The sequence below is a fragment of the Girardinichthys multiradiatus genome, chromosome 18 (genome assembly GCF_021462225.1).
Source record: "Girardinichthys multiradiatus isolate DD_20200921_A chromosome 18, DD_fGirMul_XY1, whole genome shotgun sequence".
Taxonomy (NCBI): Eukaryota; Metazoa; Chordata; class Actinopteri; order Cyprinodontiformes; family Goodeidae; genus Girardinichthys; species Girardinichthys multiradiatus.
The window spans coordinates 41,277,856-41,296,611 of record NC_061810.1 but is presented as its reverse complement, the minus strand read 5'-3'; the positions used below and the strand labels follow the sequence as shown (position 1 = coordinate 41,296,611).

The following is an 18,756-nucleotide window of genomic DNA, read 5'->3' as shown; positions in this document are numbered from 1 at the left end:
AAATAAAATAAAATAATAAAAAAAAAAAAAACAAGACTCCAATCAACTTAAAAAAGTAACATTATAAGGAAAAAACCATCAGTCTCGTTTATTTAATAGAAGCTGTGAATACATGTGCTCAAATTAAAGGCTAGATTTGTTTGCTGTGTGAAATTATGCCGCTAAAATACAAGATTTTTTAAAGCTTTTTTTCCGATCTTGAATGAAAATATTGAATATGCCATTTAAAACATCAGAGCTAACAAGAACTGGTTAATTTAATGACAGTGCAAAATAAATAAATTAATAAAAAGTGTATAACATCAAGAGAAATTCACTTTATAATATGACCTTTATTTATGTTTTTCTTAACAAATTTTAAATGGTATGTGGTGAAAACATCAGTAAAAGTTAAAGCTCCCGCAGCTTTTACAATCAAGAAGAGAGGAAAAACCTTATGATGTAAACTTTTCAGACCGGTAAACAGGACCAGAGGCTAAAGTCTGCACACAGAGGGTCAGAGGGCTGGAGCAGGTAGGGAAACACTGTAAATATGTCACATATTTCTGGTCTGCTTCAGGAGTAACAAACAAATCAATTTGGAGTGCGCTCCTGAACCCCGATATACTTTTATCCATGCACCTCAAATAACATGTTTAATTTCATCTTCTCTGGCCATAATTTCAAAAATATTTCACATTTGCTTTTATTTCTATATGTTCAGAAAGCACTAAATGGTAAACCTTTGCTCCTAAAAAAGAAATAGAAATAGTAAAAACAGACTCTAACAAAAGCTTTCCCACATGTTGGAGTGTTTCTCCCCTCCATTCATCATCAATAAATGCAAAAATATATACATATCTCCAAGTTTTTTCTTTTTCACCAAGATTGTCTCAAAATAAATGTAACTTTGAATATTTATTAACTTATTCATATTTAATACTGTAACAAAAGTTGATAGGTAAAGCAATACATCATCACACTTGACACATAGTAGCAGTCAGTCTAATTACTGCAGGTTATGCTACATTATGTTCAGACTGTAAGTATTGCATTTCATACCAGGGATAATGCGAGCGGCGTACGGAGAACTGTGGAAAAATAGAAACACATAGCAACATTCAACTCATCATAGAAAAATAGGAAAGCTCTTTTTCAATTAATGCAGTTGTAGCATTACAGTACATATAGATGCAGGCGGGTTCTCTGTCTCAGGTTTATTCAGCTGCCTATAAACTCTGTTTTCCTTCTATAACATCAGCATTTCCAATCGGCTGGCAAAGCAATTTTCCACTGTAAACTTACAGATATTTAAAACAAACTCAGACAGATGAAATCACGTGTGGTGACTGGGCGGGGGCATAGCTGAGGTGAAGCACCTTCAGAGAGCAGTTTATCACACTTAAAGATGAAGCAGGCAGTTGATAAGAAACTATTGGCTCTTAGAACTTGTTCTCTTTTAAAGCAAATTCCCAGTACTGGTTTCCGGTCTAAATAAAAACATTAGACTAGCAGGGTTTCCCATTCACTTCAAGCAATGGCAGCATTTCCACCACTAAATGTTTTCTGATCTGCCTCGTATAGCATAAGTAGCACCACGAAAAACCTATGTACATGAGAACTATTGAATATGTTTGATGCTTACTCTGACACCAGTACATTTCATCACATTTGCATTTTTAGGGGGAAGTCAACAAAAGGCATCTCCAGGTTTTTTCCAGAGTCCTTAGTCAAGATGAGAGAAAAAAAAAAAACCATGAGGTCTTCCCCTTTTCTGGCCACCGAAAGCCAAGTTGGAGCAAACATTCATGTTAGTTGTTTAGGGTTTCTGCAAGTTTCAGCAAAATGTATGACATTTTAAGACATTTTTAAGACAATGCTGATCCAAATGTAGGATCTGAATTGATTCTGAAAAATAATGTAATAATTGTTTTTATTTTATTAACTCTACTTAGTTGATAGCTTAAACAAGACAAATCTAACTTTATAAACTTATATTAAGAGTTTCTTTGGCTCTGGTATGTGAGTGGTGTGATTTTATCCCCTCCTAACTAGTCTATATAGCAAACGTTATAACGGGAGCTGACAATAGATTTTAGCCATATTGAAATCTCTGTTTATATAGTGGCTAACCTAACTAGAACATTTTGAATTTCTTTGCCTAAACTTACAATAATTCACTTTCAGAAGCAGGGAAAGCTGAATGAGTGAATAATAAATTTCTTTCAACAAGTCCTACTGCTTCCATGGATTATGGGATTTGTAGTTTTATAACAACAATTAATAGAAGAAAGGAATGTTGCCAGCATAAAAGAAGCAACAAATGAATAAACATACAAATTTAAGGCAAAACTAAATGTAATTTAAGACCTAGTCTGAAAAAAAAACTGTGTATATTTAAGACTTTTTAAGGCCTAAACAATAAATATTAAACTTAGGATTTTTAATGACCTTTTAGGACTTTGCAGAAACCCTTTAATCTTGCCATTGTTTTTCAATAAGCAGGTTTATTAGATGAAAATAAAGCCTCTTTTTTTTAGCAAACACAATCACATTTTTTCAAACCTTTTTTTTAAGAACAAGTGCGACTAAATGCTTTCCTTCAAACAAACATTTCTACTAATACGTTTAAGAGATTATGCAGGACAGATATGCATACTTTGTGTGGAAACTTTGACCTTTAAATGAACCAGTTTACAAATATATCTGTTGACATTCACTCGCTGGTGGCATTAAGGGGTCAGTAGCTTTGGGACAGGCCTCACAAACATAAATCACAACCTTTCAACATCATTGTTATTACCATACAATAAATGTAAATTGGATAGTGCTTTTACATTGTTTGTAAAACATAAATACATATCAACAGTGACATCGTGCTTCATTTTCTGGGACAGGGGAGTACTTTAAATTCAATATATTTTTTGTTTCTTTATAAAAATATGTATTTCAAATACTATTTTTTGTACTTTTACCTTGTTCTTCATCGACAAAAATATCCCATTTATATCGGCAGACATTCATACAATACAATCATGGTACATAACACGTATACCTATACATGTTACCATTTAAATGTATATAGATGTATAATTTGATTTTTTTTTCTTTTGTGTAGTGCACATATTTTGCCTCCAATGTTGCCAAATAAAAATATAATAAAATAAAAAAAAATACTTACAATGCAACAGTAATAGTAACAGTTATGAGGAAATCTCCCGAATAAACTGAACAAAATGGAAAATAAAAAATAATAAAAAAAAATATGGCAACAGTACAAGAGAAAGCAAGAACAATGAGTCACATAAACAAACATTGAAATATATAACAGTTTTCACTCAAGCAATACAGGGAAAAAAATTTACAAATTCACAAGCGAAAGACACTCCACAACATCCGCCCATGTGTTCTCTTTCTCCATTTGCTTTTTTTTTCATTTCCCGGTCTTCCGGGTCACTTTTTCAACCTCAATAAAGAAAGAAATAAATGGGCCAGGTGCTTCAGAGTGGACCCACTCACAATAAACGCCTCCTCTCCCCCCTCAAAACCTCAACTCTGCACAGAGAGAATGGGGGCAGGAAGCAGAGACCACCGAGCCCAATATTTAGAGGTTGTCTAAAAGACCTTTTAAAAATAACAAAAAGATAATTAAAGTCCCTCCTCTGTATGAAGGCATTGGTTCACATCTGATAAAACTCTGAGCTGCTGCAGCGAAACCTCGGATTTCAGAGACTTGAAAGCGCCGGTGAGAGTATCTGCGTGTCGACCCTGGGCGTTAAGGTTCTGTGATGTGAAGCTGTTTTTTCTGAGGTCAAATCTCCACAGAAGTGTTTTCCTCTCTTTTTTGTCTTTCTTTTTCTTTGCTTAATTGTATTAAGACCCAAAACGGATGACAAGATTCCCTCTGTAAGCATCTGTCCTCATTGCCTCCACTCAGTTCCTCAGTTTCTATTTGCTTTTAACACTCCAGCACAGCAGATGTATCTAATCTTCATTGTGTGAAAAATATGAAAAATGGCTCAGCAGAAGACAGTGGCATTTCATGTTGCCCTTTATGGATCCGTGTGCGTGTTAAATAGCTGCTGTTCCAAATTGTACAGGAATCTAAGCAATGAGCTCCAAGGAGAGGTTCTTCTGTTTGGACGTCCAGATCCTTGAAAGACAGGAGTGCAAAAATGGGGAATGTTATTTGCGCCGGCTTTTTCACTCAAGGTCCCAGGGGCTGGAGGGGTTCTCCGGGCTCTCAGTAGTTGAAGACTTCAAAGAGAGAGGGAGAAATAAACGAGACAGAATAGGAGAAAAAAACAGAGATGGGTAGAGATGGGTCGCATGGCAGGTAGGCAGACGGTGGAAGGATTTTTTTACTTTTATTTTTTTTACAGAAAGCACAAGATTTAGAGAAGGTTGTGATACTCAGATCCTCAACTTGCCAAGTCCAAGCAACAAATGAAGAAGCATATAGAGCAGCAGAGCAGATGAAGGGTTACGGGTGAGCGAGCGGTCTGTCTTTCACAAGAAAAGACCCCGAACATATTGTCCTTGGTCCCTTATTTCAGATCTGCACAAATACATTCAACAAAAGGGAAGACAAGAAAAAAATAGATAATGGAAAACAATGAAAGCAAGAGCACTAGCAGAAGAACAACCGACAGAGGGAACAAGGTAGGGGCACTGGTGCGTGTTGGGGTGCAGCATTGACATGTATTTTACTCAATGAGAGTATTTTAATAAAGAAATTCATTGTGAATCAATTCTTCAATTCAGAACACTTCAGATTGGTAACACAGCCCCTTACAAAAGTTTTTGTACTGCTTTAACCCTTTAACACTTTGTCACTTTACAACCAAAGGCAGCCAAGAGGCCCATGATAACTCTGGGGGAGTTGCAGAGATCCACAGCTCAGGTGGGAGAATCTGTTTACAGAATATCCATTAGTTGTGACCCCCAGAAATCTGGCTTTTATAGAACAATAGCAAGATTGTTGAATTGTTGAAAGAAAGCTATAAGAAGACACCTTGGCAGTTTTCCATAAGCCATGTAGAGGGCACAGCAAACGCATTAACGCAGGTTCTCAGTTCAGATGAGACCAAAACTGAACTTTTTGGCCAACATGTGGTAAAATCTGACACTCTGAACTCTACCTCCAACTAGAAAACATGGTGGTGGCAGCATCATGCTGTGGGGATGTTTATCTTTAGGGTGGCAGAAACTAGTCAGAGTTGATAGAAAAATGGATGGGGCTAAATACATAGAGACCCTGAAGGAAAGCATCTCCGAGGCTGCAAAACGCCTTGAGATTGGGGTGGAGGTTCACCTTCGGGTCAGTAATTCTAAACATCCAGCCAGAGCTTACAGAAGCTGTCCATCTGACTGAGCTCAAGCTATTATGAAACGTAGACTGGACAAAAATTATAGTATCTACATGCATAAAGCTGTCAGAGACATACCCTAAAATACAACAGCATCACCACCAATGGGTTGTCTCAGGGGTGCTAAATATAAATGCACACCCCTTCTTATATCTTGATTTGTAAGAAATGTTGAAAACCACAAATCCTTTTCCTTGCACTTAGCAATTATTGGCGACGTCCTGTCACATAAAATCCCAATAAAAACACATTAAGGTTTGTGGTTTAATGTGACAAAATGTGGAAAGGTTAAAGGGGTTTGAATACTCTTCCAAGGCTCTGCAGACTTTTGTAACAAACTTGTTTAACTTTTTAATCATGCCCTGTTACAAATGTTAGACTAATACAAAACAAGAATGTATTCTTTGTTGTAGCTCAATGGTAAAGGTTCGGTCGCATGTGTTTTTTTTCTATGGGTTTTGATAGGAATGTATTTCTGGTGAAGTAAACTGCCACCCAATCAGGTTCAAATGATAGGCACATTGTTTATCCTCAATCTGGGAGACTGATTGGTACTGTGTGTGCACTCGTGTCAGCCTCTGCATCCAGTGAGCATGGGATGCAAGTGAAAATCTATGCATGCATGTGTCTGTCTGTCAGTCAGAGCGCCAGCAGCGAGGGCGAGTTCAGGGAATCAGATGACTGCTCGCTACTGCTGTTCCGCTGGTTGGCACTGACCCCGCAGGCTCCCTCTGGGTAGGTGAACACAAATGAAGATGTGTATGAGGTGTTGTAACTGCCAATGGCCGCATCGTCATGGTTAACACCACCACCACTGTCACTGGCCATAAGGCATGGCCCACCAGGTGCTGGCTCAGCTGAGCCGTAGAAAGAACTAGAAAACTCTACCTCCTGCATCATCCCTGCTTGGGGCTGCTGCTGCTGGACTTGCTGCTGCTGCACCGGAGGCTGGGGCTGTGTGGGAGTCGGGTGGGCCGTGTAAGCAGGAGGGAGATAGAAAGAGTCCTCATTCACTGTCAAACCCACAATGGAGATGGGAGGTTGCATGCTCTGAGGAGTGAGCTGGGACTGCAGTTGAGGGAGTGCTGCTGAAGCCTGTTGAGCCTGCTCCTGGTATGAAATCTTGCAGTTTGGCTGGTGGGCCACCAGTACAAACTCCAGACGCTCTTTCTCCTTCTGCAGCTCTGAGATCTCAGCCTCCAGCTCCGCCTTCTCCTCCTCGAGTATGTCAGTCTCCTGTTTTGAGTTACAGGGATTGGAAAAATACAAGGGAAGGGCAGAAGAGAACAGGACAAAGGTGGGTGAAGGGGGGGATGAGAAGAAACACAAAAAGTGAGCAACATTCAACACCTACTTAAATATCTCTGTGAGAAGATCTACAACTCCAGTTAGATAGTTAGAGGTTTTCATTCACTCGTCAATATTATTTCCATAATAATTTGGGGTTTTCAGATATGCATTTGAATCCTTCATTTCCCAAGGTGGAATGGTGAAGTAACAAGCAACTTCCATTAATTTTTAAACGCTGGAGTTGGGTCTACAAGTTTAAATTTACTGTGGATTTTATGTAAACCACAAAGGGTCAAAATCATACTTAGACATACCTCACTAATATTTGATTAAAGTTCTCTTTGCAAGTTACAGAGGACGCACAGACTTTTTGTAGCCTTTTACAATAATTGGTCAGGCTAGATTTCTGACCACTAATAAAAACCATTACTAGATGTTAGTTTTAACATGTGTGTGGGATCATTTTCCCGCTGGAACTTCCAGCCGTGTCAAGGTTGTAACCCTAAAGCTGTTCATTTGACGTGATGATAAAGAATTTTTGAAATACACCAGTACCCTCGTGCTTGACAGTTTATATACTGTTTGAAAGGCTCAACCTGACTCCTCCAAGCAACCCTCTTGTCACTGTTGCCAAATAGCCCAATCTTTGTCTCATTCCATCGTGCTTGAAGGAGTTAGTGTGGGGGCAGGAGCAATATTGAAATCACATTCATTCCCATGATTGGTGTGTGAAAATGTCTTCCTGGAATTATATTCTCCCAGCAGGAACGCTCTCTTCCCTTGTAGGTAATATGCAAACTGCCATACACATAAGTTGCTAATTGGGCCATAAACACCGCAGGTACGATAGTCCCTCTTTAAAGCATAATTTCTTTCCCGTAACCGTTAAAACACAAGTTAGTATTATCCTAGTCCCTATGTAGCATTGTAAACCATTATTAACATACTTCACAATGCAAGGGGAGTTTAGAATAACAGTGTAATTATCATCATCACTCATGGTTGCTAATACAGGGCTGAACTCACCGACTGCAGTCTGTCTGTCAGTTCCCGTCTGCGGTTTCTGCATTTGGCAGCAGCCAGCTTGTTTCTCTCTCGGCGAACGCGCCTCTTTTCCTCCTCCTCAGGTGTTAACTGTAATCACAGAATAAATTTAGAGGCTAGAAGTTTTTGTTTATACTTTAAAATATAAGTATTAGTATTGGACTCCCTGTAATGGGCACACCGAATTTCCTTCACATTAACCTCATTTATCATCTGACTGAAGAACACATTGCATTGATAACGCCAAGCACACCTAATTATAATCCCAGCTGACAAATCAAAGTGTTTCGATTCTTGTTTTACAAAACCCTTTTTCTGTATGTTTATACAAAGTGCCATCAGGATAGGTTTCTATTCATTAACCATAACCCACAAAGTCAACAAGAGTGCACAATGACTGGATCAGAAGTCTTTTGTTCTCATGTAAGCCGTTTATGTTCACTCAACAGACACATCTTCTCAAGCACACAGACTTACTAACACACCAACATGGCCATCGTCACTCACAGACTCGTCTCGTGCACGGCGACTGCGGGGCCTGGACTGCCGGATGGGGCCCGGCGCCGGCACTGGAGTTTCTGAACTGGGAGGGGTGAAACAGGACCCCGAGGAGTAGCTGGGCCCTGGCATGTCGTAGGGGTCCACCAGTGACACCGGCTGGGTCATGGTTGCGGAGCCAGTGGAGCTACTTTGCCCAGAGGCCTGGGAGGAAATGAGGGTCGGCTGCACCATCCACTGCAGGTCCTGACTGGTAGTTATGGCGGTGACGGTGGGCACAAATGAACTGGGCATCTCACTTCCGACAATGCTCCCTGGCCCGCTGCCCACAATGCTCAAGCCAGTGCCTGCTGACACACACTCCTGACAAAGAAATGTGAAGATTTTAAAATTCAGTTATCATGAAACTATACTGGCCAGTTAAAAAAGACAAAACAAAAAAAGAGATACAGATGCATCAGCAATCTTATCGAATAAAAGCATGTAGCCTACAACAGCTTTAGAATAGAGTAGTGAGTCAAAATAAAATGCAAGAGCATAGTTAAAATATGTGGAAACAAGCTGTTCCTTTCCAGTCTCGCCACATGTCTGCTTAGGAAGAGGCATTGCTGCAAAGTGAACCACCATCAGCCGGGGTTCCTTAGATAGATAACTCTTAACCAGCTGTCATTATAAACTGGATTTGACTGCAATTTATTATAACAAGGATCAAGTATGTTTGCTACTGGATGTGAGTCGTTTCTCTGAAATGCCTTGATTTGAAATTTGCTGTAAATTGCTGCTATATAAATGTACTGTGTTCAATTTAATTGGTTTAGAAAACAGAATCTCAAGGTTTGATTATGAAGATAATCGGATTGCAATAAATCAGTTCTGGGATAAAAAGCATGTTTTGTTTGGGACATGGATCAGTTTATTCTATTTAAGTTGCACAAAGTGAACTATATATGGGTGTCAAAACGCAGATGGAAAGTTCAGATTTGTCACTTCTCCTTTTTCCGGTTTGTTTTAGCGCCGTGAGGAGTTGCAACTGCCGTTAATATTCATCTAAAAGCGTCTAAAGACATTGGGAGAGGCGGCTCTGAGAGCTGCCGACGCCGACCAACCGTTCCTTTCTTTGAACATCTCCCTCCTCCTTCCTCCTGCCTCGTCACACCCCCTCGTCTTCCCCTTGGCAACGCGACGTATCGCTCCAAAATAGAACACGCATTTACGTCACGGCGAGCAGAGAGCGGAGCTTACGTAGGGAGTTCCAGCGCTGCGGCGCGGCGTGCCGTCGACGGAGCACGCAGTCGGAGAACGCTGCAGCTCCGCCGCCGCAAGCAACAGACCACTGGGAAACTTAAGCCTGAATCCACGCTTCTCACAAGCAACATAAGGCTTTTGAAGTAAATTCCGGCTTATACGTTATTACACCAGTGGGCTAAAACGGGTTTCCATTGCAGTATTTCTAAATATACGATGGTATTAAAGTCCCACTATTGTCTCAACTGACAAAAATTACGACAGGATTAAAAATACAAGGATTCATGCAGACAATAATAATAGTAATAATATTAATAATAATAGCCCATGTTAAAATCAAATCTGTTGCATCCCATCTTAACAAACAGCAAGCTTTATTCTGTTTTAACATGAATTTACCTGCGGAGCACTAGTGGTGGGCGGGCTCCCGAAGGAGTCCACGGAGGATAGGTACTGGGACTCTATGGACGGAGACGGGCTTCCACGGGATCCGCTGTCGGGTTCGCCGGGGAACCCTTGGTACATCTCCCCGGAGGGACTGAAAGAGAAGGCGGCACCTGCGGTAACCAGAGAGCGCACGGTGTCACCTGCAGCGTCAGGGCAGCAAGAAGGTTACTAAGGGAGGGGTACTGTTGGGAGAAAACATCTGATGTTACTGGCAGGGAAGTTAAATAAAACCTAAGCCTGATGATCTTTCTTTAAAACAAGTCTCCGTTTTTATATCTATTGGGATAATTCTCAGAACTCCTTAAAGAGCTGTTGTGCAGCAGCAGACAGCTGATTTGGACCGCACTCTAACGCAGTCATTTCCTACATCTATGTTATTTCTCTTACCGTTAATCTTCTTGTTGTTTCCCGGTGAGATGGTCTTGGTTTCTTTCCAAAACAGTTGCATGAAGAAACTTAATCCAACTCCCCGCGTTGACGGAGAAATCGCTCCAGTTAAAAATTTTGAAGAACTCCTTCTGCTTTACGTTGATTTGTTTGTTTGTAAAATCCTTGTTGTGCTCTAACTTATCCGCTCTTCATTAAAAAAAAGCGATTATAGATCCATGTACTGTCCTTTAACGGAAAGCCTGTGGTGGACGCCGGCCGGTTTTTCACGGTGCAGCGTAGTAGATCTTGTACTCATGAATGAAGCCGCGAGTATAAGCAAGGCATTTTCTAGCTACGAAGTCCCGCCTCGGAGTTCCGCTGACGTACATGCCCATATTTGACTAGATGTTGTGTTTGGTATCCTTGGTGAAGTTGAGGGATTCCCTCTCCCACTGAATGGACCAGAAGCTTACCTCGCCGACGGATAATAATAGACTTTCTTTTCTATATTTTTTTTATATTATCACAGGCAAAAAATATTTCTCACCGTCTGACAATGTCTGAGAGGAAATTTTAAGACGAACGAGGGTGATAAATATGGAAAGTTTCTATTTAGGACCATAAAAATGCGTCTGAGATAGGAACATTATTAGGTCATGGATATGCATATTATAATACCTAAAATGTTTTTTCCTGTTTTGGAGAAAGTTACAATCATGTATTATAAACCCAAGATTGGCCCAATCTTTACTGACTAAGGTGCAAGCTTGTTTATTACCAGTCTACATAGGCTTTCACACATGCCACAAAAGATACAAATATATTGGAAAACACCAAAACGTTATTGCCGCCATGACTTATTTACGCCCAGGCAGCCTATAGTTGTTCCCCAAGACAGAATCCTGTCAGCCTGCAAGGGAAATCCTGCTTAAACGTTTATTAGGGCACACCCTCAGGACTCATCATGACTAAAGAGAGGAAAGCCATCTATTCATCTCAGTACAGGAACACTCCCTAAACCTGAAGTCAGATTAAGGAAGTGAATGGATTACCTGTAGTTTGAGAGACAACATGAAAACAAAGCTTTGCTACCAGGGCTTTGGCCTAGGAGACTATGAGCCAGAGACAGTTTTGGTGCACTACCCATACAAGTGTCTTTTATGCATGCAAAATACAATAGATTGCTAGTTAGGTAGACATGAAATTTAAGTTGACCACGTGAAAATAGAATATTTCAATGACTTTTGTATTGTCTTTTCTCAAAAGAAAAACTTTATAAACACCACATTAGTTCTAGAAATGCCATCCATTCAAAAATGACCCAGAATGTTGTAGGGTTTATGCCAGGATTGTGTGAGGGAGTAAAATGCAGTCACTGAAACACAACAACAAAAAAGAAGGTAGTGTGTAGCATACATTTAAGGCTTGGTTCGTTATCTTTGCTCTCGGTAGTAATTCCCAGTCGGAAATACAAAACATTTGCTGGACCAGTGGCATACAGCTGCAGACTCTGAACACCACTTTAGGACCATGCAGTCTGAAACCATTTCCAATGCACAAATTCTTTCACACTTTGTGAAAGGAAAACCTGTGCAAGTTTTCTTTCGGTTCACACCGATGCCTTTAATAGTAAATTACCACCATATGAATATAGTTTGGTTTTAAAGTTAAGATTAGGGAAAGAGGTCAGGGTTAGGATTCGTTGTCAAGGTTAGGGTGAGTTTAGATCCTAGGGCTTACAAGCAAAAATAAAGTGCAAAAGGACTGAGAGTGGTGGGGCCTGCTGGATACTTCATTGATAACCCCCGGGTTTTGTATTAAAAGTGACTGCCATACATCATAAAACATAGTGTACGTTCCAGCTATAAAGTATTCATTAGTACTTGTAATTACATTAAATCAGAGGCACACATGGTAATGTACAACCTCCATTTATGAATGTGTTCTTTTAGTGTTTGAATCTATAAAATGTCCTTATGTTGCTAGTAGTAATTAGCAGCAGAAGAAATAGCAAAATGTGCCAGTTTTCTGACTTGCTGCTAGAACATGCTCATTCCAGGTGTCACGTCATTTCCAGATCTGAGCCCTGATTTCAGAGACAAATTGAAAACACTATTATGTCATGTCTTGTGTTTTTTTTTGGTAAAGTAGGTACCGCCTACTTTACCTCAAATCTTGAGGGACAGCAATGCCCCTCAGGGGCAGTAGGGGCCTTGTAAGCCCTTTTTCAATGCTCTGCTCAGGACTATACACCTTGTCTTGGGCATTGCTCAGAACATCAGCATCATTCACAACCTTTTTGCTTAGAGTAAAATCAACGTGTGTAACTACTGACTGGACAGTGGGCAGCAGTGACGAAATTTGAGCCTGTCGCTGCAATCCAAACAGAAAGTGATTCATTGAGAAGCCTACATTCGGACATCAGCGGGAATGTGCCACGTGGGAGGCTGTATTTTATGTTTGGGGGACTTGCACCCTAAGCTAAACGCGGGAAGACGAGGCGGGAAAAAAATTCCTGAATGAATGAATGAAAAAAAAAAACCATCAAAAATACTACAAGTCCTACGTTCATGGTTGTGATGTCAGACAACGTGTCAGAGGGCGGACATGCTGCTGTGAAAGGGCTCCATGCTGCAGCTGATGTGTGAACAGGCGTGAGCAAAAAGGGAAGAGTTGGGGATAACAAGTTGTTAGTCAGAGCTGCAACCACGTCAGAGACGAGGATTCACGGAGGACGCTGTGTCCCGGACTGCCGTTAACGGAGCCGTGCGCCGCTGAACCGGGATGACTAACTCCGACGATGTAAGTTGTTCATGATTGGGAGTTATTAAAGTGAATGGGTGATAACGTACGTACGAGAGCAACCCACACTCACGGAGAGTAAAACGACCTGAAATTCAGCATTTTACCAGATGATGACTTGGAATTACAGCAACAACTTAAAGAAACTGCTACCTTTGACTGTATAATATATCATAGAACACGCCACGCTTCCATAATACATTAGGTATCCCTTCAAATGCGTTTCGTCATTAAAAAAAAAGTCAGTATTGCAACCTTTAAAAAGCTAATTTCGCTAAAACAAGGGATAGGAACTGTATGTACGGTGTGTGTGTGTGTGGCGTTCCGTCACCATGGATACGGCGTTCCCTCTGACGCAAGCGCGTATAAATGTGGTCTTTTTTTGTTATGCCACCTAGCAACCGGTTTCCGTGGCGACACGCTCCGGACAGCAGCACACAATGTGGCTTCCGGATTCTTTCTGTTCTGAGAACAGAGGAGTATGGAAAGCTATATTATTATATACTAACCAAACAGGTTCAGCAAAGCTGAAAATCATTTTTATCATTATTTAGAAATTTTTTTTAGGCAGTATGTTTTTCCACAGCTCTTTTAGTATAAATACTATTAAATGATTTCAATGCTTTTGTTTATATTTGTTTGGGATATAATGTAAAACATGTTGCTTAACTTGATACACTGTCACACAGTTAATCCATGCAAAAGCAAATTTGTCTTTACTTAATTAACATTTCAGAACTTATGTACAGAATGTCTGTTTTTTTCTCTTGTACATTGATCTATCACAGTGCCACTGCAACTGTATGAATTTCCTCACTGAGGGACAAAAGAGAGTATCTAATCAGTAACAAGTAACAAGCATGAGGAGTTAAATAATAAGGTTGAGCATATATATATATATATATATATATATATATATAATTTATTAATTAACAAATTAAACTGGGTGGCTTCCAAACGAGCAATGATACTGCTAATAAATGAAAGGGGGGAAAAAGGAATCTGTCAGAGTGGTTTGATTATATCTTGTAATGTCTTGCCATAATACAGGGAGGCGCTTACATAGAACTAATGTGTTTTTTTTTTTTTTTGTTACAACCGCTGGCGGCTGTTTTGTTTTGTAAACCTTACGCAAACGTAAATTGAAGCTTTGAGGTATCATGAATTTGACTATCTATAGTAAAATGCACCTAACGAACACATTAGAGCGAACACAGGAAAAATAAACTTTTAGTAAAAGTACCAGATTGAATATTTGAAAAACGTTTTAAAATGTATTAACAAATTGCATGTTTTTTTTTTATGTTCGATTTAGTTAAGTTTATTTATACAGCACCAAAAAAAAAAAAAAAAAAAAGTAACCTTAAGACATTTCACATAGTAAACAAGTCTAATTCATATGAAACTATGTTGAATCCAATTCAAGCCAATTAAATTAGTAAATCATATGATCAGATTTCTTCTCATTACCGTTTAATGCTTTTTATCTTAGGTAAATGAACACAGTTAGCATCTACACAGTTTTAAATGAACTCTGGGATGTTTTGATTGTAAATCAAAACATCTATATAACTCCTAAGTGTACCAGAGGGATTGCAAGTAGAGACTGGTGTACTTTCTTCAGTTTATTTGCAGAAATAATTGTTATTTAGATAGCCCTGTATGAGAAATCAACATAACTGATCTCTTTTTACATGCTATATGGCTCATTATGGCCCCAAGACTCACTGCTGCATTCTGGAGTAATGTGGTGCATGTGAGACTAATCTTCCTTCCAGACTGCTTTGTTTTTGTGACAGTTTGTTTATTTACAACCTCTGGTAGTCTAGACTCAGGTTAGAAAATATAGCAGTGAGGGTTATCTGATGCCCGACGTGTGCTTTGTTTTGCTTGCTTCGGTCTCTTAGTGTATTTTCGGGAAGCCACTAACGTGCTCTGCGCTCATGAGGCCAGCTCCTATTTCCTCTTGGAAGGCGGGCCGTGTTTGCTGGTCTGGCCCAAAATACTTGTTGCCAGGCAACGAGTAGGGCTGTCCCATAACTGGGTTGTGTACACCCATTCTGGCTCCACGTCCCAACAACATTGCATAACTCTCCCAGGCTTTCGTCATCCCACTAAACGAAATCTGATATGTCTTTAACTCCAGCCAACCAAAGTGCTCCCTACCTTTATACTGTAGCTTCCCTTTCAGCAGCTGAAGCTTTTTTGCTGGGTTAGCATTTTGTTAGTCGCAGTTGCCTCCAACTCAGCACAACCAAACTGAAACCGAGAGTGGTGTGCTTTTTTTCTGAAAAGGATGTGCTTCATTTTGTCTTTCAGGTCAGGCCAGTTGTTATGTGATCTGTAAGGTGGGGGTTGTAAATTTGTTATATCACATCAGTTCTTGTCTAAATCCTGTAATTCTTTTTTTGTACAGCTAAAGGCCTTACTGCCTGGCTCTGTAAACACTGGCTTTTGTATGAACTGTATGTAAAATTAAAAACACAAAGTTCTATTTATATTAATGCATCAAGTTGAACCATGAACACTTGAATTTGGAACATTTTACACTGCTTTGATAAAGTATTTTGCCCCCTTACAGATTTTATTTATTAAGTGGAAAAAAAACTATTCAAACCCACCTGGCCCTATGTGAAAAAGTTGGTTTGGGTAACTTTCACCACTTGATAAATGGAATAATCATTTGGAAATGCATTTTGTATTTAATCGGGTTATCTTTGTCTAATATTAAAACTTATATAAACCATGGTCCAACTACCACTGGTGGTGCTTAGGCTGTTTTTTTAGAAGTCAGAATACATTTTGGTAGTAATCATTTGCAAGTTAAATATTAACAAATCAACCACGATGCAAAGCCCATAAGCTCCAACAGCCAAAACATTAGCTCTTTTAACAAGCTGATCTTTGCTTCATCAGACATCACCCAAACTGACTGGGCTAACAGCTATCTGCAATGCAAGCTAACAACAATCTATTTATCTGCATTTTGTTCTTTCTTTCTTTGCATATGCCCCTTTTCCATTAGTACTCAACTTGACTCGGGTTGGGTCGGCTCTATCGCAATGTGGGATCGTAGTCCCATAGTCCGAAAAAGGAACATGATGTGATTTGTAGAGACACAAACACACGAACAGCCTCGACTGCTGCTCAGTCAACGGCTGTTATCAGACTCAGAGTGAAAGAAGAGAGCCAGAGAAGGCTGCGGGCTGCAAGCTGCAAGACGAAACAGTATAGAAGGTACTGGAGAGAAAGGGAAGCCATGGAGGGGTATCAAACTGAAGGGGTACAAGCTAGAGGACGTGTGAGGGTAAGCTAAAGCTACCTAATGGTAGCTTGCTATAGTGGCCATGTACACAGAATAAGCCCAGCAAAAAACAATTTAATGGTTGAAGATAATAACGATGCTGACTAGTGACGCCGCCCCCTACCCAATCAATGACCGACAGTCTTCTGACGTTGCGCTTTCAGTAAGGTTGAAACTGCATCCAAGCAGGTGTTTAAAATAGTAATGCTTCCAGCTAATCGCTACTAATAGAAAAGCCTAAAAAGCGAGTAGAACCATGCCGAAGCATGCTGAGTAAGAACTAGTTGAAAATGGGTATAAATAAGGCTCCATAGTACTACATGTGTGTGAACAATTAATAAGATACAAGGCAACAGATATGCATTGTTTTTCCAGCTGTCATGTGCATGGCAGCCATATTGGATTTTGAGGTTTGGGTTGGTGAGAAACCTCCAACTTACCCAAATGAAAATCTGACTTTTCTGGGAACTTTTTCAAACAAAAAAACTGTAACTCTTACAGTGCCCAAGATTAAGAAAGTTTTGTTTTTATGATGTAACCCAAAAAATTGAAGACGTCCACGTACTTTTGTGATGCATTTTTAAATTTGTCTGGTTGTTTTTGTAAAACCTGATTTTCAATGAGGTGGTACTTGTTATAAAGGGTTGATAACAAATAACCAATATTGAATCCTCTGTGCTTTTGGGCTCAGGATGTACAGTACAGACCAAAAGTTTGGACACACCTTCTCATTCAAAGAGTTTTCTTTATTTTCATGACTATGAATATTGTAGCTTCACACTGAAGGCATCAAAACTATGAATTGACACATGTGGAATTATATACTGAACAAAAAAGTGTGAAACAACTGAAAATATGTCTTATATTCTAGGTTCTTCACCTTTTGCTTTGATTACTGCTCCTCACACTCTTGGCATTCTGTTGATGAGCTTCAAGAGGTAGTCACCTAAAATGGTTTTCCAACAATCTTGAAGGAGTTCCCAGAGATGTTTAGCACTTGTTGGCCCTTTTGCCTTCACCCCAAACCATCTCGATTGGGTTCAGGTCCAGTGACTGTGGAGGCCAGGTCATCTGGCGCAGCAACCCATCACTCTCCTTCTTGGTCAAATAGCCCTTACACAGGCTGGAGGTGTGTTTGGGGTCATTGTCCTTTTGAAAGATAAATGATGGTCCAACTAAACACAAACTGGATGGAATAGCATGCCGCTGCAAGATGTTGTGGTAGCCATGCTGGTTCAGTATGCCTTCAAGTTTGAATAAATCCTCAACAATGTCACCAGCAAAGCACCCCCACACCATCACACCTCCTCCTCCATGCTTCACGGTGGGAACCAGGCATGTAGAGTCCATCCGTTCACCTCTTCTGCGCCCCACAAAGACACAGTGGTTGGAACCAAAGATCTCAAACTTGGACTCATCAGACCAAAGCACAGATTTCCACTGGTCTAATGTCCATTCCTTGTGTTCTTTAGCCCAAACAAGTCTCTTCTGTTTGTTGCCTGTCTTCAGCAGTGGTTTCCTAGCAGCTATTTTACCATGAAGGCTTGATTCACACAGTCTCCTCTTAACAGTTGTTCTAGAGATGTGTCTGCTGCTAGAACTCTGTGTGGCATTGACCTGTTCTCTAATCTGAGCTGCTGTTAACCTGCGATTTCTGAGGCTGGTGACTCAAATGAACTTATTGTCCGCAGCAGAGGTGACTCTTGGTCTTCCTTTCCTGGGGCGGTCCTTATGTGAGCCAGTTTCTTTGTAGCGCTTGATGGTTTTGGCGACTGCTCTTGGGGACACTTTCAAAGTTTTTCCAATCGTTCGGACTGACTGACCTTCATTTCTTAAAGTAATGTTGGCCACTCGTTTTTCTTTACTTAGCTGCTTTTTCCTTGCCATAATAAATTCTAACAGTCTATTCAGTAGGACTATCAGCTGTGTACTGTGTCCACCTCCTGCAAAACACAACTGATTGTCCCAACCCCATTTATAAGGCTTGAAATCCCACTTATTAAACCTGACAGGGTACACCTGTGAAGTGAAAACCATTTCAGGTGACTACTTCTTAAAGCTCATCAACAGAATGCCAAGAGTGTGCGGAGCAGTAATCAAAGCAAAAGGTGGCTACTTTGAAGAACCTAGAATATGAGACATATTTTCAGTTGTTTCACACTTTTTTGTTCAGTATATAATTTGACATGTGTTAATTCATAGTTTTGATGCCTTCAGTGTGAAGCTACAATATTCATAGTCATGAAAATAAAGAAAACTCTTTGAATGAGAAGGTGTGTCCAAACTTTTGGTCTGTACTGTATATTTAAAGCATAAAGTTCTTTGCAACCATATACATCAATATTTGAAGCATTGTCAAATAGGGCTGGAGAATATACCATCTTTGCAATATCAGGTATTTTGCAATAC

The 18,756-nt window shown here is 40.0% G+C and overlaps 1 protein-coding gene across 6 annotated transcripts; it reads right to left on the bottom strand.

Annotated features, from left to right (window-relative positions):
• Window positions 1-312: 312 nt before the first annotated feature.
• fosb (FBJ murine osteosarcoma viral oncogene homolog B) lies at window positions 313-10,718 on the bottom strand. Of its 6 annotated transcripts, none has more exons than XM_047390990.1 (6): window positions 10,260-10,718; window positions 9,825-10,012; window positions 8,160-8,543; window positions 7,665-7,772; window positions 6,237-6,584; window positions 313-6,079 (listed from the first exon to the last, which is right to left on the bottom strand). In XM_047390990.1, exons 1-6 carry the CDS (start codon window positions 10,318-10,320, stop codon window positions 6,014-6,016), a joined length of 1,155 nt encoding a protein of 384 aa, XP_047246946.1. In that variant the 5' UTR covers window positions 10,321-10,718; the 3' UTR covers window positions 313-6,013. The 6 variants fall into 6 exon arrangements, with proteins under 6 accessions (XP_047246946.1, XP_047246947.1, XP_047246943.1 ...); XM_047390991.1 differs by having other exon boundaries at window positions 313-4,236; window positions 10,260-10,715; XM_047390987.1 differs by having other exon boundaries at window positions 313-6,584; window positions 9,825-9,982; window positions 10,260-10,716.
• Between the last annotated feature and the right edge of the window lie 8,038 nt (window positions 10,719-18,756).